Source organism: Podarcis raffonei, chromosome 9, assembly GCF_027172205.1.
Source record: "Podarcis raffonei isolate rPodRaf1 chromosome 9, rPodRaf1.pri, whole genome shotgun sequence".
Classification (NCBI taxonomy): Eukaryota; Metazoa; Chordata; class Lepidosauria; order Squamata; family Lacertidae; genus Podarcis; species Podarcis raffonei.
The window spans coordinates 49,886,433-49,914,045 of record NC_070610.1 but is presented as its reverse complement, the minus strand read 5'-3'; the positions used below and the strand labels follow the sequence as shown (position 1 = coordinate 49,914,045).

At 38.9% G+C, this 27,613-nt stretch overlaps 1 protein-coding gene across 1 annotated transcript; it reads left to right on the top strand.

Moving 5' to 3' along the window:
- On the top strand, positions 1-27,613 carry HSPA4L (heat shock protein family A (Hsp70) member 4 like). The gene is made up of 19 exons (XM_053403447.1): positions 1-107; positions 6,624-6,681; positions 6,802-6,942; positions 7,746-7,868; positions 10,047-10,146; positions 11,098-11,231; positions 12,933-13,177; positions 13,265-13,341; positions 14,061-14,212; positions 14,609-14,715; positions 15,694-15,827; positions 17,759-17,958; positions 20,204-20,305; positions 20,826-20,963; positions 21,260-21,385; positions 23,199-23,306; positions 24,822-24,941; positions 25,572-25,733; positions 26,555-27,613. Exons 1-19 carry the CDS (start codon positions 1-3, stop codon positions 26,735-26,737), a joined length of 2,517 nt encoding a protein of 838 aa, XP_053259422.1. The 3' UTR covers positions 26,738-27,613.

Below are 27,613 nucleotides of genomic sequence, written 5' to 3'. Positions count from 1 at the left end.
ATGTCTGTGGTGGGCATCGACCTGGGCTTCCAGAACTGCTACATCGCGGTGGCGAGGAGCGGCGGCATCGAGACCATCGCCAACGAATACAGCGACCGCTGCACCCCGTGAGTAACCGGCCTTCTCGCCGCCGCCGCCTCCGGCCTCCCAACCGTCATTTGGTCTTAGGCCCCGAGAAGGAAAGCGGCCCCCCTCCAACTACTGCTCCCGGCACGCTCTCCCCCCCCCCCGCCCCAGATAACTACCGGCTTCCTCACCTTACGCAGCAACTACCGGCCGTCTCTCCACCGCATAATGAGCTTCGAATGAGAAACGGCCGGGCGCCGGTGTCTCTCCTCTCTCTCCTTCAGCCGCTGCCCGCGACGGCCGGGCGCCTTCATTTTCATTCATGTACCCCTTGCTCTCTTCGCCACACCCCCGTCCTTTTAATTTTCCCCCTCTCCTCCCCCCTCCCAAGGATTGATTGCATTCATCTCGCTTAAATTGGTGACGCTCCGCACCCCCGATTCTCCGCAAGAGAACGGTCTGGGGGTTGTTGTTTTTTACCTCCCTCGGAAATTAATCACTATGATGACAGGTCTGGATCTCCTTCAGCCTTTAAGGGCTTGGAACCCACTTTTAGCCTCAACCTATCATAGGGACTGTGGACCCTCTTCCTACTTACTGTTTTAGAAACCGTGCTGGGGGGGGGGGTCTTTTGCCTTCTCATCGTCCTTCTGAATATTACTTCTCTTTGAAAATAATCCCCCTCTCCATTTTTTTAAATGGTAGAAGTATTGGTGTGCAACTGGAGTCTTAGATCACAACCCCGTGGTTGAAACCCTGTGTCTTGCAGGTTACAGCATCAAATAATCCCGAGGGAATTATTTCGTGCATTACTCAGTGTTCTGTTCTTTTCATGAGCTCTTCACTATACGACTTAATTAAGTTTGGACAGGGGGGAAAGAATAAAGCATTTTCCTACTTGGTAAATAACCCCAGATGGTTGGACAGTGTTCTCGAAGCTACCAACATGAGTTTGACCAAACTCCGGGAGGCAGTGGAAGACAGGAGTGTCTGGCATGCTTTGGTCCATGGGGTCACAAAGAGTCGGACACGACTAAACGACAACAAAAATAACCCCAAGATTTCAATGTTGACACAATCTTTCCAGAAGCTTGAAAGGTGGCTATAATACTTTACATGAACAAAATAAAATACTCAGTTTAGGGGTACTTCTGATTGTAGCAATGTGCAACATTTACAGTCCACCCTCTGAATTCACCATATTGGAGTTGTGTGGATAAAAAGGAAAGGCAGGATAGAAGGGATAAACGTTGACGCAGCTCTTCTTCTCTTTTTACACCCCACACCCTTCTGTCTGACCTGTTACTACTTGTTCAGTTGCCTCACCTGGATGTAGGGCATGGAAGGTGATGTCAGTGAATAGTTGGTGTGCTGTACGTATAATAACAGAGTATGCAAGAGTAGGTGGAGATTCCTCATTCTCCCTTGTTTCCATGGGTTACAGCAAGAAATGGTAAATGAGCAGTATCTCTGTGTAGTTATTCTAGCACAAACTAGGGATTCACATAACAAAAAGCAGGGGATCTGTAATTGCTGGCTTTCTGTCTCTTTGAAAAGCAAGCTTATTGCTAGGAAAGCTTATAACTATTCATTAATCACTTAAATATAGCATAAATGTAGTGAGGATGTGAAAACATGATTATAGGAAAGGTTAGAATGTTCATGCAAGAACTTTTTTGTTGGATCAGACCAAAAGTTCAGTATTTGAACGCTCACAGCCAGGTCACAAAGATATTTCTTTTCAGCATTTTGCTTCTTTGAGATACTGCCTCTGAAACAGATGGGATGGGATTGGAATAATGGGAAAGCAAAAGTAATAAGGGATGGACATGAGTAAAAGCAGTTATATTAGGGTCCTGTTTGCAAACAGTGCTAAATTATAGTTGAGCAATTACTGGGGAGAACCTTGGCTTGCAGGCCCTGGGTTTATGCACTCCAAACCCTTCTCTCTCCTCCTTCACAGCTGCTGTTGAAGCATACTAGGACCATAAAGCATTGTTTGCTCCTGAATTGTTTAAAAAATCTAAAATTTAAATGATTCCGTTTGTTTTAAAATGCCCGTCAGTTCCAGTCTCTTGGTGGTGTCTGTTCTGGAGAAGTAGGGAGCATGTGAGCCCAAAGTTTGCTCAGGCTTGTTTTCATAGTGCTAAACTATGGATTAGCATTGCATTTATACCTAGACTTCATTGCTGTTGAGGATAAAAGCTAAAGGTTAAGGAATAGCTTTACTTTTCGATAAGTATATTACATGGCTACTAGAAAGGTTTCACAGAAAATTTACCATATTTTTTTAATGACAGTTACAAGAAATAATGTATGGGGACAAATGCTGAAGAGTCCCTCTCTTCTCTCCCTCTCCCCATCTAATACTTTTCTGTGAACCGCCTTGAAACCTCTGGGTATAGGGCGGTATATAAATTTAATAAATAATAATAATACTGAGGTAGCTTAGTTATCAGATGAAAAACATAAGAACCTGCTGGATCAGGCCTGTGGCAGGTCTAGTCCAGCATCCCATTCTTGCAGTGATTCCCAGCAACTGGTATTCAGGGGTATACTTCTTCTGGCAGTGAAAGTAGAACAGCCATCATGGCTAGCAGCCATTGATAGCCATATCTTCCATGAATTTGTCTGATTTTCTTTTAAAGCCATCCAACTTGGTGGTCATCACTACTTCTTGGAGGAACATATTCCATACTTTAGTTATGAGTTCTGTGAATAATTTATTCTTCCCTTAGTCTGTCTTAAATCCTTCAACATTCACCTTCATTGGATTACCCATCGCTTCTGATGTTAATGAAAGAAGGAGAAAAACCTTTCTTTCTCCACTTCCCCCACACCATGCATAATTTTATAAACTTCTATCATGTCTCCTCTTAGCTTTTCTCTAAACTTGTTGTCATTTAGTTATGTCCTACTCTTCGTGACTCCGTGGACCTGAGCACGCCAGGCACTCCTGTCTTCCACTGCCTCCCACAGTTTGGTTCTCTAAACTAAAAAGCCCCAAATATTGTAATATTTCCTCACTGGGAAGTTGATATATTCCCTTGATCAATTTGGTTGCCCTTTTCTGACCCTTTTTGCTGCCAGTTCAGACCCCATGAATGCATATGTGAAATTCATTTATTTTTGCCCCAGTGTGCATCACTTTACAATTGTGTACATTGACCTGCATTTGCTGTTTTACTACCCATTAATTCAGTTTGGAGAGATCCTTTTGGAGCTCTTCTCGGTCCTTTTTTGTTTTAATCTCCCTGAACAATTTACAGTGGTGCCTCGCAAGACGAACGCCTTGCAAAACGAAAAACTCGCAAGACGAAAGAGTTTTCCGTTTTTGAGGCGTTCTGCAAGACGAATTTCCCTATGGGCTTGCTTCGCAAGAAGAAAGCCCATAGGGAAATCTCCGGGGACCTCTTTTAAATGCTGGCGGTGGGGAGCAAAGCCTTTCGCCCCCCGCCGGCCTTCAGAAGAGGTCCAGGAAGGCCGGCGGGGGCCGAAAGGCTTTGCTCCCCACCGCCAGCATTTTAAAAGCGGTCCGGGATAGCAGGGCTTTCCCGCTATCCCGGACCGCTTTTAAAATGCTGGCCATCGGGAGCAAAGACTTTCGCCCACCGCCAGCCTTCAGAAGAGGTCCTGGGCCTCTTCTGAAAGCCGGCGGGGGGCAAAAGTCTTTGCTCCCCCCCCCCGCCTGCCTTCCCGGGACAGCGGAGACTTCTCTGCTGTCCCGGGGCGATCTTAAAATGCTGGCGGGCGGCAGCGAAGCCTTCGCTGCCGACCCCCAGCATTTTAAAAGCCCCGGGACAGCGGAGACTTCTCTGCTGTCCCGGGGCGATCTTAAAATGCTGGCGGGGGGCAGCGAAGCATTCGCTGCCGACCCCCAGCATTTTAAAAGCCCCCGGGACAGCGGAGACTTTTCCGCTGTCCCGGGGCGATCTTAAAATGCTGGCGGGGGGCAGCAAAGCATTCCTATGGGAAACGGTGCTTCGCAAGACGAAAAACTCGCAAGAAGAAAAAACTTGCGGAACGAATTAATTTCGTCTTGCGAGGCACCACTGTAGTTAGCAAACCTGACTACCACACTACTCTAAATAATTCATGAGCAAGTTAAAAAACACAGGTCTCAATACAGATTCTTGGGGAATGACACTTTCTACATTCCTTCATTGGCAGAGCTGTCCATTTATTCCCATTCTTTCCTTCCTGTTTCTTAACCAATACCCACTCTTCAAACTTTTGTATGTAAAGGACTTGCTAGATGCAGCTATTCAAGGCTGTTGGAATTCTAGCCAAGGAGAGCACCAAAATAAGTTTTATTGTTGGAACCATTAAAGAAACAGATCTCTCATGCTATGAAGTTTCCAAGCTCTCTTAAATAGCTCTTGTAAAATCATAATTTAAACTTAACAGTGTAAGTACCATGGTGGGAAGCTCATGATCTGGGTTGCCCTAGTAGAATGGGAGAACCCAGCTCCTGGAGATAAAATTTAGCCAATCTCTGCTTATATCCTAAGAATCCTAGTCCACTAAATTGATAATACAAAATGAGCTTCCATAATCTTGGGAAACATGCCTGATCAAAAGATAATTGAAGTGGGGTATTCCTAAGCTAACTCAAAATGCCATGTTTTCTATTTCGAGCCTTATGCAGTTCATTGAGGTCAAAGAAGCCCAAAATTTTCTGATTTGTATTAGACCTGATGATGTAGTCTAGCTCCTGGAGAACATACAGTTATTGGTATTCTGCATCTCGACCTTAGGTTTCCTAAAATTTAGCACTTTGGCCTTTTCATAGTTATACAAACATTCAATGAGCTACTCTAAAGAAGAAAGTCCCAAATGATGTATCGGATCTTTTTAGTATAAGGCTGGTTTTGGATGTTTAGGTTTTATGGCTTCATTCTTGTTGTGACACTTGGAATTACAGAAGTAAGATACTGTTTGCAATTGCTGTTTTGAAGCTGCATTGGAAGGCTTGGTAGTGCTGAAAACTGGGAATGCTCTTCACAAGGAAGTAACCCTGTAAAAATCTGCTCCTAAAACTCCCTATCATTTGAGGATTTGAAAATTGTGAAGGAGGATGATTACCTGCACAAATAATCAATGTATGTAAAATGAAGTTGCTGTTGATTGATGCATCCCATGGTGCAGTACATCCAGTGAACCAAAAAACTGTAATAAACAAGATATTTGTAATTTCCCAGTCATTTGAATGCTTTGGGAGGAAGGGTGGGATAGAAATATAATAAATGGAAATAATAAACAATGATTTCAGGACCTCATTTGCACCAACTTTAAAGTGGTCAAGAGTTTTAAAAACCCTTATTATAAATCTTACAATGATCATACATATAGGATAAGAATAATGACTTCTGCTCTTTAGGCTGATAAGGAGCTGTAAATTAACTAGGCATGAATTGATTAGGAAGTGCTTAACAGGCAGTATTGGGGCATATATATCTGAGACTATAATTATTCTTAGTAATGGGCAGCAAGAAAACAATAACTGTGGAAAATAATATGTACAAGTTTTTTTTTAAAAAATTTAAATCATGCCATGCAATATGCAAGCAAAATGTACTGGGGCAAAGACTGTCTCTAATTTCCCATCCCACATTGCTGAAAAACTACTGTCTGCAATTAAAACAAGAATTACCGTATTTTTTGCACCATAACACTCACTTTTTTCCTCCTAGAAAGTAAGGGGAAATGTCTGTGCGTGTTATGGAGGGAATGCCTACGGGTGGCATACCTACGGATTTTCCTCCTCTAAAAACTACGTGCGTGTTATGGTCGGGTGCGTGTTATAGAGCGAAAAATACGGTAGCTTTGGGTCGCACACCAGGGGGTATCCATGTTCTTGGCTATGAAGTGCAACTGGGCCTCTTTGAAAAAATGGAGGGTGGTGCATCACTCCATGTGGAAAAAATGAAAAAAGGCTAAGGCTGGAATTAGTCAGTCTTGGGCATATACTTACTTTTCTGGCTGAAGAAAGTCAATATATACAACAGAACTGAGGCAGTCGTTAACTAACATTATACTTCAGGCAAATGTGTACTTCAAACTAACAGTATTACCCAGTTCCTTTGTTTGTGACATCTCCAAAGGAGCTGTGTTTTTGTTAGAAAAAGATGTAAATTTGACAATCTTACTAGAATGCATTACATAGAATTCTCCATATGTTAGCTCACCAATTTCTGAGATAGATTCTTGAGATTAAGACCATCTGTCCTTTTAAGGATGGATGAATAAAGCAAGTTGGCTGAATTTGAATACATGTGGAGAGTGTCAAGATGATAGTTCAAGGTTCTGCTTTGCAAATTATGCTAATGGTTGAGTTTTTGAGATGCAGGTGTGAGTTCAGTCTGTTTGTGTGATTGCTATTTGTTCTAGTACCACAGTGGTTTACTTGGATGGTTTTGCTACTAAAATAACTAATGACACAACTTTAATCGTGTGTGATGGAAAGAAAATCTGATTGTTTCAGAAATAAGTCTCCCCAACTGACTGTTTATTCTTTTCTGGACTCATTTGAAAATTGAATATCTTTTATATTTCAGAGCTTGTATATCACTAGGAGCTAAAGCCCGGACTATTGGAAATGCAGCAAAGAGCCAGGTAAACGTTAAATTATTAGTACTTTAGTGAAAGCTGTTGTCATTCCAAGCAGCAGTTCTTGATTCTCATGAGAATTTATAAACATTGGAAATTAGTAATGGCAATTTTATACTTCAACAGATTATCACAAATATTAAGAATACATTGCATGGGTTCAAAAAACTGCATGGGAGAGCATTTGATGATCCTTTTATAAAAGCTGAAAGAGCCAAACTGCCCTATGAGCTTCAGAAGTTGCCTAATGGGAGTGTTGGAGTAAAGGTGAGTATTCCAGCCCGTCTTGCAATATCTACATTTAAACTGTTAATATTTATGGTGTTTTGTGCATCCTATCAAATGATCCCTTCAGTTTGACTTGCCAGAATGTTTAATGCCAAAACAGGGCAGTGTTGATGATTTGATGAGATAGATCTGAATATTTGCAGACGGTATAACGGAGATACTGAATCTGCTCACGTAAACCTGTCTGTGCATCTTTGGAGGCACTCCTCAAATGGGAGATGAGGCAGATGGCAACTGGAAGAGGGCCTTTCTGATTGTTGTGTGTCACCTGTGGAATATTTCCCTAAGGAACCTTTCCTAATGCCTACTTTAAGATCCTCTTGGCAGCAAAGAAAGACAATTTTTTTGCCCCTTTCTGTATCATTATTCTAAAGTAAACTTATCTGTGGTTTTTGTTCTTTTGTTTTATTTATTTAAAATGTTCTGTGTGTGTGTGAACACTGTAAGTGTATATATCTTTAACACTGTAAGTCAGAATTCCCATATTGTAATTGGTTGTCGATTCCTGTTCAGTGTACATTTAGTCTCATCTGCCTAATGAATGTACCTTCATGACATGTTAGTCACATGCATGATTTACCTTTAGGTATGCATACAAAATATCTTGAGTGGATATCTGATACGTCCATGGGCATTTTATATTGTAGTTCAGAGGGTTATTAAATGTTATGGCAATATTTTGGAAGATTGCATTAAACATTTATTGGAAACACATTATGATAAAATGTAACACTTCTGGGGCACTGTGTGCTTTAATGGATACTGTTTTCCTTTTGTTGCAGGTACGATACTTGGATGAGGAGAGACCCTTTGCAATTGAACAGGTTACAGGCATGCTCTTGGTTAAGCTTAAAGATACGTCAGAAAGTGCACTTAAGAAACCTGTAGCAGATTGTGTAATTTCAGTAAGTTGGCATTTTATGACTTTAATGTGCTTAACATCAATTGTGTTGTATTCTATTGGGGAATATCAAAATGAAACATGTTGCTTAAAAGGAAACATAAATATTCTAAGATGGTTATGCTTTGCAGAATATTTACCATAATTTCTCTGAGTTTTTCCAGCTGGTAACACTTATAGAAATGTGAGCAACAGAAGTCCTTTCATTTACTGTTGTACCCAGTGCTGTAAAATCTTTTCAAAGACAGGCTTCAGGTAAAGTTGAAGGTTGACCTACTTAGTTTTACTGTGTTCTCTATGAACAAGGATGCAAGAGGGAGAGACTAGCTCGGTGGTAAGTCACATGTTGCAATCTTAGAAACCTTGGGCAGCCTGAGTAGCTAATACTTAACTTGGTAGACAGACAGATCTGGTTCACACAAAATGATACACCATGGTTTGGTTAACCAGTGTGATTTGTTTGAATATGTGAGCCCAGCCCAGCAGACTAACTATGGTTTCTTTTCTGTCAACAAACCATACTGTGAAGCCATTGGGTTTTTTTCTCTTGGTTTTAGAACCATGGCTTGTTTTAACAATGATGGACCCAGCAGCCTCGCTTAAACTTTGGGTTTTTTTAACCATTCCACTCCAGATGCTCTCTGATAAAAGGGCTCAAGGCAAGAACAGCTAGAAAACAAGTCAAGCTTTGGAGAAACAAGCTGTTGCTTGTTTGCTCATCTGCAAGATGATTCCTGAGTTGTTGAATAAATTGTGGCTTAGCATTAAGTGTAAATGAAGCCAATATCTGACATGGTGCAAGGCTGCATCCTCTTTTCAATGGGAAAGGAGTCCAGGTTCAGGGAGTCAAGTTAACCAGCCTTTGATATTGAAGAAGCATCAAAATGCATGGACAGGAAGTAGTTTTAGTGTGACAGATTGATAGAAGCTGTACTTTTTTGTTTAGTAAATTGGTACCCACTAGAATCAAGTATTTCATGCAGCTTTGGATAAAAAGTAAGAAATCCGAATTCAACCCAGGAACCAAGCTTTTAGAATCTGACTGGAAGCATGCATTTTGGTATGTGTACATGATATTACCTTTCATAATATACCACTTCTGCAAATATCACTATTAGATTACAACACTCTTGTCACTTTGTGTTATATTTGACTAGAAAGAACGTAAAGGAATGTATAGGCTAACATTAAAGGCTTGATTTTTTGTTGTTGTCAAATGAGCCTCACCAACTGGGAAAACGACCAACAACACTCCTGTAGATGTTCTCAATGATCAAGCTGGGATGTAAGGGTTCAGGCAGTCCCTGAGCTACTCTGGACCTAATTTGTAAATTAACAAAATAACCTTGAACTTGGCTTGGTAGTAATTTTTATTTTGAATCTAGATTGAGTTTGAACAGAAATATTAAACAAACTTGATCCCTTTAATAAATTTCCACGCATAGTCATAACATAACACCAGCATGAGCACCATCAAAAAGACTTCTATCCAGCACTTTGCTGCCATTATTCTCTTCTCTTGTCACTCCTTCTGTGGCTCTCTTTCTTAAGTCCTTACTTTTTCTGCCCATTCCATGTCCCTTCTATCAAAGCCCTTCACATCCTTGTTCGTCCCTCTATATTTCTCCATTTTAATATCCTGATGCACCTCTGACTGTTTTCTTTACTCTTTAAGCTCCATCGCCCTCTGTGGTCCAAAGGACTCTTCCTTCCTCAGCTCTTTATACCTTGAACTGCTTCCCAAACACCTCAGTTAAGCTACCTTGAAATTCAAAGCCCATATTTCATTAGGCTTTTGGCACACACCAAATGTCCCTATACCCTAAACCTGAGTATATGCAACTGAAATACCAGTAAATGGATATTATTTCCCTATTTACACTTATTGTCTTGTCCTTCTTTTGTCTCCCTTGTGCTGGACTATGGATAAGTTTTTCAGGATAAGGATCAGTCTTCCTGTACTTACTAATGCTGAAAACCTAAAAACTGCAGTGATTTCAGCATGTCTACTTAACTGGAATGTGAATTGAACTATTTAAGTACTATGCATTAATAGACTTATATCTGCTTAAATGGAGTATTTTTGAGTTTTACAGTGCAATAAGATGTTTGGAATATGCCTTGTGTGAAATTATTAGCAAAAAAGGAATGCAGTGAAGCTAATAAAACATTTTTTCAACAGATCCCAAGTTTCTTTACTGATGCTGAAAGAAGGTCAGTAATGGCTGCTGCGCAAGTAGCAGGTTTAAACTGCCTGAGGTTAATGAATGAAACTACAGCAGGTAAACTTGTGGCTTTGATTATTACTATATAGCATACAGCTTAGTTTAGAATCAAATTTACATTGAGTGTCAAGATGTATACCAGAGCAATTGCTGAAATGATGCACTATATCATGACCCCCTAGGGGAGCCTGTTTACAGGTAAACTACTCTATAGTAGAGGTGGGAGATTAAGGCAATGTATATGCAAATCCATCATAGTTTTTAATCTTACTCTGAGGTGTCTCATTTATCTCCTTACACGTTTTTAATCAAAACATTTTGAAGATGAGTGTTTAAAATGTCACTTCTTCATGATGGCTTTTAATTTGGCAGTATCCAAAATGCCACTTAAATACTTACATGTACTTTTGGATAGATCTTGATACACAAAACTTTCTAAGTTGTTACAGTTACCATCATAAAGCTATTGATGACACATTCCGTCTGTTTTAATAATAATAGCTAGACAAAATTGCTGATCATGTGTGGATTCTGGCTTCATTGGTTACCTAGCCTTTTGATTCCAGCAGGACATTGGAATATAGGAGCATACACTGAATCGTTTGCTCTTTCTGTCTTTCCATGTTTTAAATCAAGTGCAAAACACCATAATTGGATAATTCAGACACCAATTGTATTTAGATATAAAATGGTTTGGATCTTATCCATTGCTGTTCTGCTAGCACAACAGATACCTGCTTGCACAATGAAGCTTTCCCCTCCTCTGTCCAAAGGTTTGGCGGACCCTCCAGATAAGATTTTGAGGGTATGCTGGGAGCAGGAAACAGAACTCCACACAAATAACACTGAATACAGTCCCTTTATTCTAATGCAAGTAAAGCAGAATTCTTGGAAGAGCCTGAAGATATATAATGCCTTTTTAGTTTATTCATGATTCTATAATGTATTTCATAATAGTATTCTAATGCTACTTAAATTTCACAAAATTTATTCTTTACTATCTTGCAGTTGCACTGGCCTATGGAATTTATAAACAGGATCTACCAACCCCAGAGGAGAGACCAAGGAATGTGGTTTTTGTTGATATGGGACACTCTGCATACCAAATTTCTGTTTGTGCTTTTAACAAAGGAAAATTAAAGGTAAAATATTGAATTGACATGTGATTCAGAAAAGTAAAGAAGCATAGGAAATTATCACAGTTACCAGTAATTCATATGCTATAATGGGCTGCTGCAAATCAGTGTCTGGTACTGTGACCATTCCTTTAGATCAGGCAATCCTTTCTGAAATTCATATAAAGAAATATGATTTGCCTACTACTTCATCCTAACCTAGTTTTTTTGTTATTGTGGGATGACAATAACAAAAACTTCTTTTCTGAAGGAGGCTATATAACATTTTTTCCAAAATCCTGTCCTTAGTACCAGTGCATCAGGATATAAACCATCTACTCATCCTCGTATTATTTTGTGGCAGTCAAAACATGTCCATCCCCTCTTATTCAGGTGCAAATGTTGGTTTTGAATCCTATCATACCACATTGGCAGGGGCAGGGAGGGAAAGCTATCCATGCCATAAACTTTGCCAACACTTGCTCAGACTCCAAACACTGCTGACATGTGACTCCCAACAGATTACCCACATAGGAATGCAGCCCTAGATTAAAATACTTTTACCACCCTGCTTTAGAGGGTTGGTATCTAACTTGAATGCATTTCACTCTTTATGTAGCTGAATAAGTTGTCCCTAGCTTATAAATAGTTAAGTGTATTAGTAAACATTTTAGACATTAAAATGCTTGTATTTCCCATTAGAGTAACAAGCATCTTCAAAACTTCCTAGAAAATAAGTGAGCCAAAAGCAGTTTGACATGTCAATATATTGGGCAAAATCCAGCATAATGCAAGTCAACTTTCACTTATGCACAGGACTTCTCTCCTGTTCCCTCACACCCTCCTTAAATTTTAGGAATGCACAGGAGGCTACAGGGACAGGGAAAAGGTGAAGTCCCATTGCATAAACCATAAGTCCATTCCATAACCACACAGAGACACCATTTATCTCTTATTACTGCAGCTTTTTGGCAGAGGATGGTGAAGACTAAATCTTAAAGCCACAAAGAGATTCATACATGTTTGATCCAACTTTCACGAAGGCAGCAGAAGCTGAAATATCACCTATCTGTTTCTTTATCCATGGATACCAATTGTTTGGTTTAAGAGGTTTAGAAGCAAATCGTAGCTTTAATCTCTGCCATCTTTGCAAAACAATTAACATTTTTTGGACTGCTACTAAAAGATGTTTATAGTAAGCATTGCATTAAACTTACTGCACAATACTAACTTCCTGGGAGGCATAAAATTAACATGTTTGGCACCTCCTAAGATATTTATTCAACTGGGTCTTTGCTGGTCATTGAACCCAAGCCTTTGAGAATTGTCTGGCTACTGTGGTTCTTGCTGTTTTTACTGTATGCATTAGATTTTAATGGACTGTTTTTATTGTATTGGTATTTACGGACTGTATCCAATGCTGCAGCTCCAGTTGTGCAACAGACTGCTCTGTAACAGAACTTCCTCTCCTGTACCTTCCATCCCCACCCCACAATCAGAACCAGCTCCAGAGGGTTGGGGGGCCCTTTGGAGCAGATTTGGGGTTACACAGAGGGAACAGAGGGAATAGAAGTCACATTGTGCAAGAAGAACTTCACTCACACAGCGTTTGATGCAACTCATGTGTTTTAAACTGCCCTAAAGTGTGGTGGTATGAAGGACAGTATTAAAAAGTGTTAAATAACGTACTTTCCTTACCACTATCATGCTGCATCTTTAACTTCACAGGTACTGGCTGCTACATTTGACCCATTTTTGGGTGGTAGAAACTTTGATGAGGCTTTGGTAGATTACTTCTGCGAAGAGTTCAGATCAAAGTATAAACTAAACGTGAAGGACAATCCTCGAGCACTGCTGCGTCTGTATCAGGAATGTGAAAAACTGAAGAAGCTTATGAGTGCCAATGCCTCTGATCTTCCCATGAACATAGAATGCTTCATGAATGACATTGATGTCTCTAGTAAGATGAACAGGTAGTGTGTTCAGTTTTGTATAAGGCTTAAATAAAAAAGTAGTCATTTCTGTCCATAATACTTAATGGTTTCCTCCCTTTTAAACAGGGCTCAGTTTGAACAGTTGTGTGCATCGCTTCTGGCCAGAGTAGAACCTCCTTTGAGAGCAGTGATGGAACAAGCAAGTAAGTGAAAATTGCTCCAGCTTATTATGAATACCTGTCTTCTGCTTGTCTTCAAGCTAAAGTTCTTGTTTGTCAGTCTGACCAGTATTTATTATTACATTATTTATTTTTAAAATTTATATACTACTAGAGTGTTCCTGGCATTGGGCAATCAGGACAGATTAGGGATTCTGCTGGGTTACTGCCCACCTTGCTGCCCAGCAGTCTCCCTGCCTGAACTGACAGCTGGTTTCAGAGGTGATGTTGAAGACCCCCAGATTTCTGGTTTTGGGGGACTTCAACATCCATGCCAATCTGACTGACTGGGGTGGCTCAGGACTTCATGGCTGCCATGATGACAATGGGGCTGTCCCAACATGTCATTGGCCCAACACATGTGAGGTGATGGGAGAGGTAGGGGCAAACATTGTGGGACAAGGTTTGTCAAAGGGATGGGAGGTTGAAGGGGTTTGGATTAGATGTAAAGGGAGGGGGTGGCAGTGTGGGGTAGGTAGGCTGGGTTGGCAAGCAATGTGAGCAGCAGTGGCAATCCCTAATAAAGAAATATTTGCTGCAGTCATGTATACAGTCATGGCGTGGAGTCCCAGTTTTAACAGCAAAAGGGACACATCGTTCCTCTCCCTAAGTACTTTCCCCCCAGGCACAGAGTTCCAGTATAAAAACTGCAGTATCTTCTCCTCAAACTATGGAAGCAAATTGTCTGCTTATGTGTCTACTAGAACTGCAGCGTGAAGATATTTACAGTATAGAAATAGTAGGTGGAGCAACTCGAATTCCAGCAGTGAAGGAGCAGATTAGCAAATTTTTCTGCAAGGAGATAAGTACCACACTTAATGCTGATGAAGCTGTTGCAAGAGGCTGTGCGTTGCAGGTATGTTTACTTAACAATATTTCATTAGCAATACTACTTAATATTTCTGGGATTGGTAATTTGGCCTCAATGAGACATGCTATAATTATAGTGGGATTTGGACCAGGCCATCATAGTGAAAATTGCAAGGCACTGGTATAATGCCATATTTTAATTGTTCACACTATTTTTTTGTAGTAATTTCCATTTTGAGTATACTTTTTATTGGGGAAGAGAGTTGCCATTCTTTCTCTTCTTGTTCTTTGCATATCCTTTTTGTGCTGGTGGCTAGTGTAACAGGTCTTCATGAAAATCATTACTTTGTGAAATTAAATGTATGTTGCTGGTCATAAAGCCAGACACAAAGCAAATATGTAAGAATCACAAGACTTAGTGATATTTTATCTTTTTTCCTAGTGTGCAATTCTTTCTCCAGCATTTAAAGTCCGTGAGTTTTCCATCACAGATGTTGTTCCGTACTCAATTACTCTGAGGTGGCAGTCATCTTATGAGGAGGGGACAGGGTAAGAATTTGAGCAATGTTCCAAATCGATAGTGTGTCAAAGGGTCAGTAAATAGATGAGTTAGATTTGCTATTTATAATACAGGGAAATTTCTAAAAATGTGCATTGGATGTAAGCAAAGCAGAGATACACAATCACTTTGACATAGACATTCCCATGAAGAGCTTTTCTTTCTTCCTGTTTTGCTTGATAACATGGTCTTGTGTCCTTTCATAGTAAGCTAGATAGTTAACACATGCTGGAAAACATTTGTGTGACCTATGCTATACAGATAACTAGGGATCTTTTTAACCTCCAGCTCTCTAGGGAAGGAAACTAGGACAGGAGCACATCATGCAGATTCATTTGCGATGTTCACCTTGGCAAGCATTCCTCTCTCTTGTAGTGTGAGCACCTCTGAAACTCATGATGACATAAAGAGCCATCCCCTAGCTTTATTCTTGTGAGATGTATTCATAGTGGGGAAGAGGAGCACGGGGAAATGCAGCCATGCTGGGCATCAGAGGTACTTGGAGCACCCCTGAAGCTTAACATCACTGGGAAGAGAGCACCCCAAGCTCTTTTCTTCTTGATTCCAAACTCAGGAGGAGAATTGGGACTTGTCCTTAACCTTGTGCTGGACTTTGGAGTTGTACCACAAGCATCTCCAAATCTCACTATGATACCTGAGATGAGATCCTGCACCTCTTAGGTAAAGTTAGTAGTGACAACAAATTTTGGGCAGCTACCAAGGACTTTCTTATAACATCTGCTCCTCTTTCTTTCCACAAACTCTCTTAATATACAGGAGAACTGGGAAAAGGATGTAGTTGAATTATAGAGTCAACACATGCAAATAAAAATGCCTGCAAATAAAAATACCTGCACCTCCGAAACTCATGAATGAAACTCTGAAATGTCTGATATTTTATTGTTGTTGTAACTTATATAGTGTACAAACTTTCGTATGGTGTATAAAGAATATTTTATTTTTTGTAGTGAATGTGAAGTGTTCTGCAAAAACCACGCTGCTCCATTCTCAAAAGTTATTACTTTCCACAAGAAGGAGCCTTTTGAGCTGGAAGCATTTTACACCCATCCACATGACATTCCTTATCCTGATACAAGAATAGGTAACATGTTTCTTTACTTCTTGAGCATGGCATTACAGTATGTTCTAACTTTGAAAAGGAACCATTGTTTCAATACTCAAATACTAGTGTAACAAAATTAAGAAATGGTTAGTCTCAGAATCAGTCTTTGAATCCGCTCATGTACAGTGCTTTCACAGTGGTGCCCCGCAAGACGAACGCCTCGCAAGACGGAAAACCCGCTAGACGAAAGGGTTTTCCGTTTTGGAGGCGCTTCGCAAAACGAATTTCCCTATGGGGTTGCTTCGCAAGACGAAAAAATCTTGCGTCCCCCCGCGGGTTTTTTTCGCTTTTTTCGCCCTTTTCCTAAGCCGCTAAGCCGCTTATCAGCTGTTCCGCTGATAAGCCGCTTAACAGCTGATCGCGAAAAGCCGCTTGACAGTTGTAGCGCTAATCCGCTAAGCTGTCAATGGGCTTGCTTCGCAAAACGAAAAAACCGCTAGACGAAGAGAATCGCGGAACGGATTCTTTTCGTCTAGCGAGGCACCACTGCATTTACACTTTGTCCTTGAATATATTTAATGTTTAGCTTTTCTGCTTCAATTACTTAAGACTGTATTTCTCTCCCTTTGAATCCAGACCTCTGTATTTAAAGAACTACGTAACAATCCTCAGTCATGCTGGCCACATGACCTGGAAAAACTGTCTGCGGACAAACACCGGCTCTCTTGGCCTGTAAAGTGAGATGAGCGCCGCAACCCCAAAGTTGTCTGCGACTGGACTTAACTGTCAGGGGTCCTTTACCTTTTTTTAGTAGTTGTCAAAGCAGAGGCACAACACTGTCATTTGCAAGGCAGAAGCCACTTAAAATGCAGTTTGGCCTCCATTGACTGCTTCCATTCAATATTAATATGTTCTGGCTTGGCTGTGTAAAGCAGTGGAGTGGCACATCCTTAAGGCTATCAAGCCATGCAGCTGTTTCCCTCCTTTCTTCTAATTTTGCTGGTAGAGGTTATAATTTGCTTCTGGGCCATTTTGACTTCTCCCTGTATCTGTAAGTGTTCTGCTTCTCTGGCATATCTTCCTTGGTGTATTTCCTTTTTCCTAGCAATCGTTGAGTATTCCAGTCTGGGATGAAGCTACAATTGGGAGCTGAAACCTCCCTTTCTTACCTACATGGGCTCATTGCTTTTAGATTAAACAATCATAGTGGTACCTTGATATTATTTTAAATTAAAGCTTTTCTTTTCTACAGTGTAGTTGCATAAGTTCAGAAGGTCAGTTCCTGTCAGGAGTATGTGATGACTGACTCATCTGCCTCAGGGCACAGTAACAGACAGTACTTCGTGGTCTTTTTGTATGCCTAGGCAGATCAACATTTGAGCTCTTAGGAGCTTACCAGGAAGGCAGGGACTTATGCACCTCTGTGCATGTGCCCTGAAGGCTAGGACAGGCCTCTGCATAGCTCAGGAAGTTTCCAAATGTTGATCTGTGCAGAAACAGAACCAGTACATACAGAGCCAGAACCCATTTCAAGAGCAAAAGTCCTTTAGCTTGAGTCAAATGTCACTCAATGTGTTTATAATCCCACAGTAATTTAATTAGATTGTGAGCACTGGCAAAATAGATCTTCTGGTTCGAGTTTGTAGAATATTGAAATGTTAAATAGCGCACATCACATTACAATGCACATTGCTGGTGAGTCCACTCTGTCTACTGTGCCATCTTCTTTTCAGCTGTAGATTTGTTTCAAGAGTTTATCTTGTCCTTGTTGGGGACAGAAGCAATATAGGTGCCTCTGATCAGAGGCAGCCTTCATAAAGCATCTTTATGAACAGGTTGTAATCTAGGAGTTGCTAGTTGCTAACATTTACTTTTTTAAAATGTGTAAATAAATGTAAGTAATCATGAGGGCTTAGCATAAAAAAACAAGTCTACAAGCCAATGTCCAATGTCTGCTTTGTATTGTTCAGGTCATTTTGTTATTCAGAACGTTGGACCCCAACATGATGGTGACAATTCAAAAGTGAAAGTGAAAGTTCGAGTTAATGTCCATGGAATCTTCAGTGTGGCTAATGCATCTGTGATAGAGAAGCAACATGCAGAAGGTGATCCAAGCGATATTGCTATGGACACAGAATTGCCTTGCAAGAATCCAAGCAAAGAGGAGCTGGTATGTTAAACTATGAAATCCTCTCACAACTACAAGTAGAACATAATTTTTACTAAAACTTTATTTTTTAATGATCTACTGAAAAATCTACTTGCTTAAGTATCCCCTTAGCTTTTAGTAATATTTAAGTTATGTAAGTTCCTGTCCCCTTGAAGTTTTCTTTGTCCACCATTAACTACGTTTCCGACTTCTCCTGATCCTTTTCTGGTATCCATACTTGTTCATAAAGCTGCAGTTTGTAATTGTCATTGTAGGCAGTTCACCTGCACTAATACAAGTTGCTTTCAGTAGCTCTATTTTTTATTTTCCTTTTACCAAAATACATGATTCCTCTAATAAAACAGGAGTGAAAATACACACACACACACAAACACAAACACACATATGCATATATAAACTTGATAACCCAGCTGTGCACACGAATACTCACTTTGGATTAAACTTCAGTTTCTGCAAATAGCTTCCCATTTATAAATTTTTGCAGTGCCTCCTTGGCTTGCAATGTTTAAAATTTCATTCTGGAAGTTTTTAAACATTTTACTAAAACAAATTCTTACTGAAGGTGAGCAGTCGATGCTTGTGTTTGTCTGTCTTTGAGGCATACAAGTAACCTGAATATCTGCTAAACCTGGTTTTTAAAATTTTAAATGTCCTGAATACTAAGTAGAAAAATGCTCTTCTCAATAAAAAGTAACCATTTTTAATGTCTAAGTCTTGTTTTCTGTGCTGTACCAACTAATTATCTTCTGTTTCTACTATGATGCATATCAGCAATTAGCTTTCATAATTGAGGATGACTTCCTTGACTCTGAGGATGAGGTTTGTTTATATACGTAGCATTCAGTTTGCTTTAAGATAGCAAAGATACTTTCCCCTCAGTTTGTTCCTTTTCTGAGAAAAGTGGGACATAAATGAAAGAAATCTTTTCAGAAAAGGAAGTTCTTAAGTACTTGGCAATAGCTATGCATTTCGGAATTAAAATACTACCAGTCTTGGTTTTAATATTGTGATATTTACATCTTAATATTCTATAAGATAATTCAATATCTTTAGCAAAAAATACTTCTCACCTAGTGGTTGGTTAACTGCTTCAAAACTAATGATTAAATGAAGCATGCTATTGGTGCCAGTGTAGACACTCAAAACTAGTAAACGGTATAAAAATACTTGTCTAAATTTCTTATTTACTGAAATCTCATATACAGGATGAATGCTCTGCTATCCCTGAGTTCTTATCCTTCTGTATCCCTCTGTGACTCCTTGTTGTATTAGTTTGCTAGGTTTGGGGCCTATACCGTAGGTTCTTTCCACCATCTGTTTCTTGCTGTACTCCTGCTTACCACTATAGCTGAGTTTAAATCTTCCCATTTTTCTACTCAGCTTTTTATTTTTGTAAGCTAGAGGAAGTCCCTAGTTGCAATGCTGTTTTTTTCTATATTATATTTTTGGGCTTCTTTGATATATTGTGACAGTGTATGTCAAAAGAATCAGATTACTTCTAAACTGTCACTAATGTTGTATTTATAAGATAGATAGGCATTTGGCTGAGCAGTTTAAACCTCTTTACACTGGCCTTGGAGAGGAGAAAGAAGTTGGATTGGGTGAAGGTGCCAAATGGCCAGGCAGAAACCAGCAGAAAGCCCTGAAATGGGAGGGGACTGAGTTGGCCTGGGATTCATTGGTTTCCAGGCTGGTTCCACTCCTGTCATGTGGCTGCATCAGGCTCAATCCAGACCAGATTGCCTCATCATCTCAAGATTTATACAGAGATCCCCCTGTCCCCTTCTTCTGTCACATCCAGCAATGCGGATGCAGTGGTGGCCCTGCTAGTTAGTGTGTTAAACCCCACTGAGCAACGACCAGAATCTAATAGAATATGAAAGGATTCAGGACCCATAGTTCTGAAAAGTTTTGTCTTCATTTGGGGTTAATCAACTCCATCCTCTTGTCCTCTTTCATTTGTTTTCCAGTATTGTGGGAGTAATCTAATTGCCACCATTTAGAATTTCATGATCTAGAATATGTTTTCCTTGCCTTTATCATGTTGAAGGAAACAAGGCTTGAGAAGCCTTAAACATTATGCTAAGAGTAACAGTTATGTGCTTCAAGTAAACAAGCACTAGTTAAGTAAAGTGCTTTTTTTACTGATACATCTTGTCTGATTGCACAAAGCTGCTATGTAGATGACTAGAGTACACCTTCCTGTAAAGTTTAGTGTGGAGGTAAAACTTTTCTTTTTTTATAGGCTAAAATGCAGGTTGATCAAGATGATGGCAATCACAAGAACCAACATGAGCAGCATAATCAAGGCGATGAGGAAGTTGATCATATAAGCTGTGAAGGAAAGGTCAGTATGAAATAGCAAAGATAAGTTTGAGGACCTCAAATCTTAGAATAGGAATGGCTCTTGTCCAAAACTGCTAAGAAGTTGATGGGGAAATACCCTTGTACTATTGTGTGATCAGTCCGCAATAACTTACTTAAATATAGCCATGAGTTTTGCTATCTAGGCATTAAACACTCATTCATGCGCTAATGGGCTTCAAGTGCATCCTGTGACACAGAGAATTAAGATAGCCTTACACACCCTCAATAGAAACTGATGCAGTAGCTCTTCTTTGGTGGTTAATCTAAAGCGCTTCTAAGAGGATTTTCTATTTAAGCATTGCTTGAACTAGCTTCCTTGCTTGACTTAAGTGTCATCCAAAAAATCCTGCAGCATCTGCAGATGCTAAACAGTAATATTATCCTTCTGTGGATCTTTCATCTTAAAATTGTATTGCGTCAAATCTTTATATGACACGTTTTTGTACACTGGGTTCAAATATTCTGAATGTTGACATATATTTCAATGTGTAATTCTGCAGACTGCTTCAGGAGACAAGATTGACACAGCTCAGTCTGGCAAAACTAAAGCAAAGATCAAGAGTATTGATCTACCTATCCAGGTTAACCTATACAGACAGGTGGGACAGGATGTTATTAACTGCTACATTGAAAATGAGGTAAGGATACAGAGTTATTCCATGTCTGTAAAGCAGATGTCTCAATTCTAGATTAAATAAAAGAATTAGAAGAAACTGAGTTATAATAGTAAATCTATTACAGTTAAGTGATGGAATATTGTATTTTTTTTATTCATAAGTTTACCAAGTTTAGAGTACATGACACTGTGGTTGTTCAGTTCAACAGATTCCAGAGTCTGAAGAGGTTTGTTGTGGAAGATTCCCAAAAACATATTTGAAAAAAATAACATCTCTGTACTTGTCAAGATTTAAAATGACTTAAAATTTTCTTACAGGGGAAGATGGTAATGCAAGACAAGCTGGAGAAGGAGAAAAATGATGCCAAAAATGCTGTTGAAGAGTATGTGTATGATCTAAGAGACAAGCTCTGTGGTGTCTATGAAAAATTCATCACTGAAGATGTAAGAATCATTGTGCATTTATAACATGAGGAATCTGTTTAATTGGCAAATCATACTGAAAGAAAAGGAGGGTAGCTGATGTCGGAAAAGTGCAGTGTGCCTTAAATCACAGCTGCACTATAGCATTGAATTCACCCTACTGTATTTTCATTAAACAGCACATATAACAAAATGAAAAGTTTTTGAAGGCATAAGTCTTTGTCACATTGGAGAGTTCTGGCGATTAGTCTGGCATAGGTCTTGCAGAGCTCTTGAAGATCTTTGCCTTCACCTCTTTAAATCAGCATTTTACTTGCATTTTTGAAGTTCTAATACAGGATTGTAATGTTTAAACTGGTCCCATAAGTTAATTCTTAAAATTGATTTTGGAGTTATATTATATTAGAATATTTAAAATTCCCACTGTTACAAGACTTTATGTTTTGAGAAATCCATTTTGCATAAAAGTAGTAACATAATGAATATACACAATGCTAATCAAACAGGGCAACTTGAATGAATAAAATAGCAGGCAAATGAAATTTGTAATTTTAACAGGAACCGTACCCAGATTCCTATGCATGCTGAAGCATGTATGTTTATTGTTTTCACTGCTTTCAGTTTTTTCTTATATTCTAAGTAATGTAAGGGAAGTTCCTATTATCACATCATATCATAAAATATATACAAACATTAATATATACAAATATTCTAATAATCATTTCCAGGTAAAACATTGAATTTGAATATAACATTTAAGTCATACGAAGTATGCTTTAGGAAGAAACGTCAATCAAATACTTAGTGGACTATTGGAGAAAAACTTTCAATATTTGTACAGCATATTCTAAAGTTAACATGGCATACTTTAGAGTAGCAGAAACTGATTTTTTAGTTGACTACAGTAATTAGTTAAAAGAAAGATGATTTGATGTATTGATTCAGTGTAAATACATTTGCATATTACCTAAAACAAATGTTCCTTTTTGAAATTTGAGGGAAAGTGTGAAGTAATAAAGAATCAATAAACGTATCTTTCATTTTTAGAGAAAAGCCACATGTCATTTTCGCTTCCAGTTCTTTTATAATAACATACAAGCTCAAAATATATGGGTGTGCTTTTAACTTTCAATCCTATCAATTTAAAATAGTTTCTGAGCTATATGCATTTCAGCTACAGCTTCAGAATTTCATCCCCCCCCCCCATTTTGTTGACTTTCCTGCATTTCCTATTGCTACATTTGTCACAAATCACTTGATGAATATATATTGGAATGGGGGAAAATAAATTAGTGTGGCTTTCTGCATGACTATAGATTTAAATGTACTACATTTTAACTACAGCAACACTAAAATAAATTAGCAGGGTATTTCAGAGAGAAGCTTAAATGCAATTATAGCCTTCATGCATTGCTTGACTAATTAACCATTAGACTTAATTTACTTAGCTTTACCTTGTCCTGTCATTCAGGCTGTGGCTGAGTCACACAGATTGTTAAATGTTTATGCAGAAATTATGAGGGGTAAAGCAAGGACACGATACCCTTAGAATAATTGTAACAAAACTAAATTTCTACTAGCTGTTTCTATACCTTAGCATAATGCATGGGACCCAGTTAGCATTCCAGTTTAGTTTTTAATACCATTATAGCTGAAGCGCTGAAACTATTTCCCCCTTTTCTGTAAAATTCTGTAAAACTCAATTTCCTATAACACATTATTGTTACAGTGTCAGTATTGGATATCAGTGTTTGTAGCTGAATGCATTTTTACACAGACAGCTTCTGTTTTCACTCATTCAAAATGGCAAGGCTTTTTGTACTACTTTTTCTAGGATTCAAGAAAGATAACTTTAATGTTGGAGGACACAGAAAACTGGCTTTATGAAGATGGAGAAGACCAACCAAAACATGTATATGTGGAAAAACTTCAGGAAATGAAAGTAAGACCTGTATTTTAAGAAGTGTAATAATTGAATGTCGTAGATATGTGGACTAGTAGCTTTGCTGTCTTAAAGCCACTGAAATTTGACCAGAGACAGCAAGAGATTCAAGATGTCACAAGAGCATTAATTAAAGTTGATTAAATGGACTAGTTGAAAGTACTATAGCTTCAGACTGACTTTGAGTACTGATATCAGCATTTTCTTCAGTATACCTCCCAGTAAAAGAACTAAGCCTGTACTTGTACCTGTACACTTGTAGAAAAATATATTATACCTTCCTGCCAACCCAAGTACCTTATGGTGACTGACTATAAAATTAAAATTAATTAAAAAAACAACCAGGTAGTTAGTCCTTCATGGGTTGAGGCTTACACCCAGCCTGTTGTTTGTTGTGACTCCTGGTAGAAGATGCAAGAAGAACCAGGGAACCAGAGGCACAAAGTTATTTGCAAGTCTCCCTACCAGCCCCCAAAAAACCTTGGCTAGAGATCAGGATCTGCTTGGACTGAAACCAGCCTTGATTCCCAGTGTGGACATAATGCTAAACCAGTGGTTGTTTCTCCTGCACCAGGAAAGGAGCAGAGTGGCTCTGATAAGGTGGCTTATGGTTTACCATGACATTGAAACTGAGTTTTCATTTGCCTCCTAAAACAGTAGCCTTCCAAAATAAAATCATCTTCAAGGACCAGTGAAAAACATTGAGAGAGGGGACCAGCTGCACTTTACAATGCAAGATGTTCCATAATCTCAGTACAGCAATAGAAAATGCCCCCTTTCAAGTTCTGTCCAGCTATGCCTTCACCTAGGCAGGACTTGTATTACTCCCTCACTGAGCAAGACTTTCTCATCTGTGGTGCTGATAATGTGTGTCACAGCTACTTATTGATGATTAATTTCATTTTCTCTGCATTTGTCTCCTACACTTCCAAACCAAGGTTGTTGAGGGGAAATTATAGTTGGGGATATACTAGCTCTGGATTTCTTGTATCGAGCATTAGCTGGAATTTGATGGTCTCTAACTTCATGAATTGGTTCCAGACCTGCTGTTCTAGGAACAGAAAGCCGCCTCTTGTTCACAGAAGTGAGTCTGATCCAGCAGAGGCTCCCACTCTACTAGGCACTCCTGCAAGCAGTAGGGAGGGGTTTGCACCTCCTGTGCTGTTTGAGAGGGCCTTGAACTCTGGAGCAGATTGTGGAGGGAAATAGCATATCCCCTTCCACCCACAAGAGCAGTCAGGTTGTAGAGCTTGGCTCTGCAACTCTGGATTCAACCCTTTGATTCTAAATACAGTAGAGAAGAGAGGCTTGCTAATGCTGGTATGTGAGCCACTTTTCTGTTTCCCCAGCAAAGTAACTAGTTCATTTGCTTCCCTAGATTGCCATTCTTTTTTCCTGTAGGTTTACAAGGAATTCTGCTTAATAGTTCCAAAAATATGCTACCTTTATTCATGCTTTCTCCAGTTTTTAGGGAATACTTTTTAAATACCTCAACTTCTGCTTCTTCTGTTGTAGAAATTTGGCGGTCCTATTCATGATAGATACATGGAACATGAAGAGAGGCCTAAAGCATTAAATGATTTGGGAAAGAAACTCCAGCTGCTTATGAAAGCTGTAGAAGGATACAAAAATAAGGTAGGTCCATAAGATTTACAGGATAGTTCTAATAGTACTGTATTGAACTCCTGTATAACTTACCTAATCTACAAATTATTTGTCAACAAAATATTTTGAAAGTGGGTAAAATGTGTCTCCTTTAAACAGAAACAAATATGTCTTCTTTTTCATCTTGTAGTGTCTTGTTTTTTTTCTTTAATATCCTTAACATACTATATTCACAATTAAACATTTCTTCTGTGGTATGTAACAATTGATAATATATTTTATGTCTAAGCTTTGTCCATCAGTAAATAAGATGGAGTCACTTTTCACAAATTGTATTTCCAAACCTAGAGTTCCTTTTAATATATAATTACTCAAGTTTGCAAAATTGTGCTGTTTGGAAAAGACCGTAGCATAGAGAAGAGATGCAGAACTCCTGGCTCATAGATTGGATGTGGCCCATGAATATGGTATTCTGATTTTTCTGATTTGCTTGCTGATAGCAAATCATGATTTATCAGTTCACACATCATACGTAACCATAGTTATGCTTCCTTAATAATAGTCTGGAATGACTTCAGAAATGAGCGTATGTATTCATTACCTTTCTGAATTCTGAATTTAAATAACTTACCAATAATTACAAAATTTTTCCTCCTCTAGGATGAAAAATATGATCACATTGATCCTGTTGATATGGAAAAAGTTGAAAAGTATACCAGTGAAGCAATGAATTGGTTGAACTCAAAAATGAATGCACAGAACAGGCTGAGTCTCACCCAGGATCCTCTTGTGAAAGTGGCAGAAATAACAGCGAAATCTAAGGTAAATGTGAAATTTCTGTGAATGAAATGGGATTAATATAAATATGGATAGACCAAGAAATAAATGAATATTCCAAATAATAGAAGGGGATAACAAACATTTCTGTTAACGTTAATAAAAAGGATATCAGTAGTACAGTTACTCTTTAGCATCTATACACGGTGAGCTCCATCTACCATAACTGTTAATGTGACCCATCTGTAGACACAGGGCTTTGAATCACAGTGTCTCAGTATGGTGACACCAAAAATCAGCTAAAGCTTTGATTGATGCAGAAGAATTTGGCTTGGATCTTAAAGTTTCACTCCATCAATGGAAGGAGCATCTGTTGTTTTTCTTACACTAAATGTGCATAAAGGGTATATAGGTGTTTTTGTGTATGTCTGTGCGCATGCCTGCATATATTGCAGGTAAAACCATATATCTGTTTTGAAAACCCTGTGTTCTGATATTTGGCAACAATTTAGATTGATTGAAAATGTGCAGTAGATTTTGACTAGCAATGGATAATTTCTGTCTCTGGATAAGCAAGAAGCAATTTCCTATGTGTGCCATTTAGCATACTTCACAGAAAGCTTGATGATTCAACAATTGGAGCAGATAATAATGTAGCGAAGAAGATTTGTAGCAGTTTCCATTATCTGAAGGCTCTTCAAGCTGATTTGTAAACAGTTGCTTAATACCAGAATCTTTCAGTCATGGGCAGATCTTTAGTGAAATAATTACCCCCAGGTATACCTCCCAAATACCACATCATAATCCATTACATTTGTATTTTTTGCCAGCTTACCATATTTTCCCCCTCTTCATTTTAATAACAGGAACTGGACAGTTTATGTAACCCTATTATTTACAAGCCTAAGCCCAAGGCAGAGCCACTGTCTGAAGATCAGTCAAAATCTAGTGAACACAATGGACCAATGAATGGACAGAGTGGTGCTGACACAAAATCAGAGGACAGTTGCCAGCAGCCTAAATCATCTGAAGAAATGGATGTGGACTAAGTTTTGCATTTCTTTCAGTCCATTAAAAGCAGTGCAAGTAATCAGAGGGTCCATCTTTCTTTTATGTCTGATTCACACTACAGATGTTCAGTTAGTCAACTTTCTGTCCTTTGTTCTTTGCAGTAGGTTTGAAAGTGTTTTTCTATTTGAGTGCATTCCCATTGTTCATTCCATGATACCGCTTATGTGGAGCGTTAGTTGAATGTAGATTGTAAAAGTCAGTTTAAGCTTTCCCGATATATTTTATATCAAATAGGCAGAATTGCTATATAAATGACAACAATCTACCTTATTTAAAGCTTTTATTGTGGGTAAGCCTCTGCTCCTTTATTCAGGAAAGGCCACTGTATTGCACTACTGATGCTGAAGTCTAGATCTCTGCATCTTTATTTTGGAAGATATTGGATTTGATGTGGCTTAAATATTGCCACTTGAAGCACTGACCTTTTTCTAGTTGTTGTACTGTTCTAATTTAAATATTAAAATAGAGGTTAGCTGGCAAATTAGTTAATCTTGTTGATGTACCATGAAAACTGTAAGAACCTTGTAGACAAAACATCCAAGGCTTGAAAGGAGCTCATACCAGCAGCATTCTTTGTCATAAGCCTTAGCAACATGACTCAAAATAAAGCTCATGGTCTCTGTGTACACACAGTCCTATATATCATATTCTGTGTTGATACTGAGGACACTGTTTAAAGTTGTAATAGCATGAAACGTTAGTGAAAGTTTGAAGGCCATAACTGGGGACTCACTCATGTTTTCATTTCTCTTAATTACCTCCAGACTTGCTAATTTAGCTTAATTTTGAATGCTGCCTATGCATGTTCTTTAAATATGTCCTCCTCAGAATTAAAAGTGGAAAATTCACACACA

Bases quoted from the DNA above. Each gene is read 5' to 3' on its own strand.
- HSPA4L (XM_053403447.1), top strand. From the start codon at position 1: ATGTCTGTGGTGGGCATCGACCTGGGCTTCCAGAACTGCTACATCGCG. The intron at 108-6,623 runs GTGAGTAACCGG...TTTATATTTCAG, and splicing joins TACAGCGACCGCTGCACCCC to AGCTTGTATATCACTAGGAG. The intron at 13,178-13,264 runs GTAGTGTGTTCA...CCTTTTAAACAG, and splicing joins GTCTCTAGTAAGATGAACAG to GGCTCAGTTTGAACAGTTGT.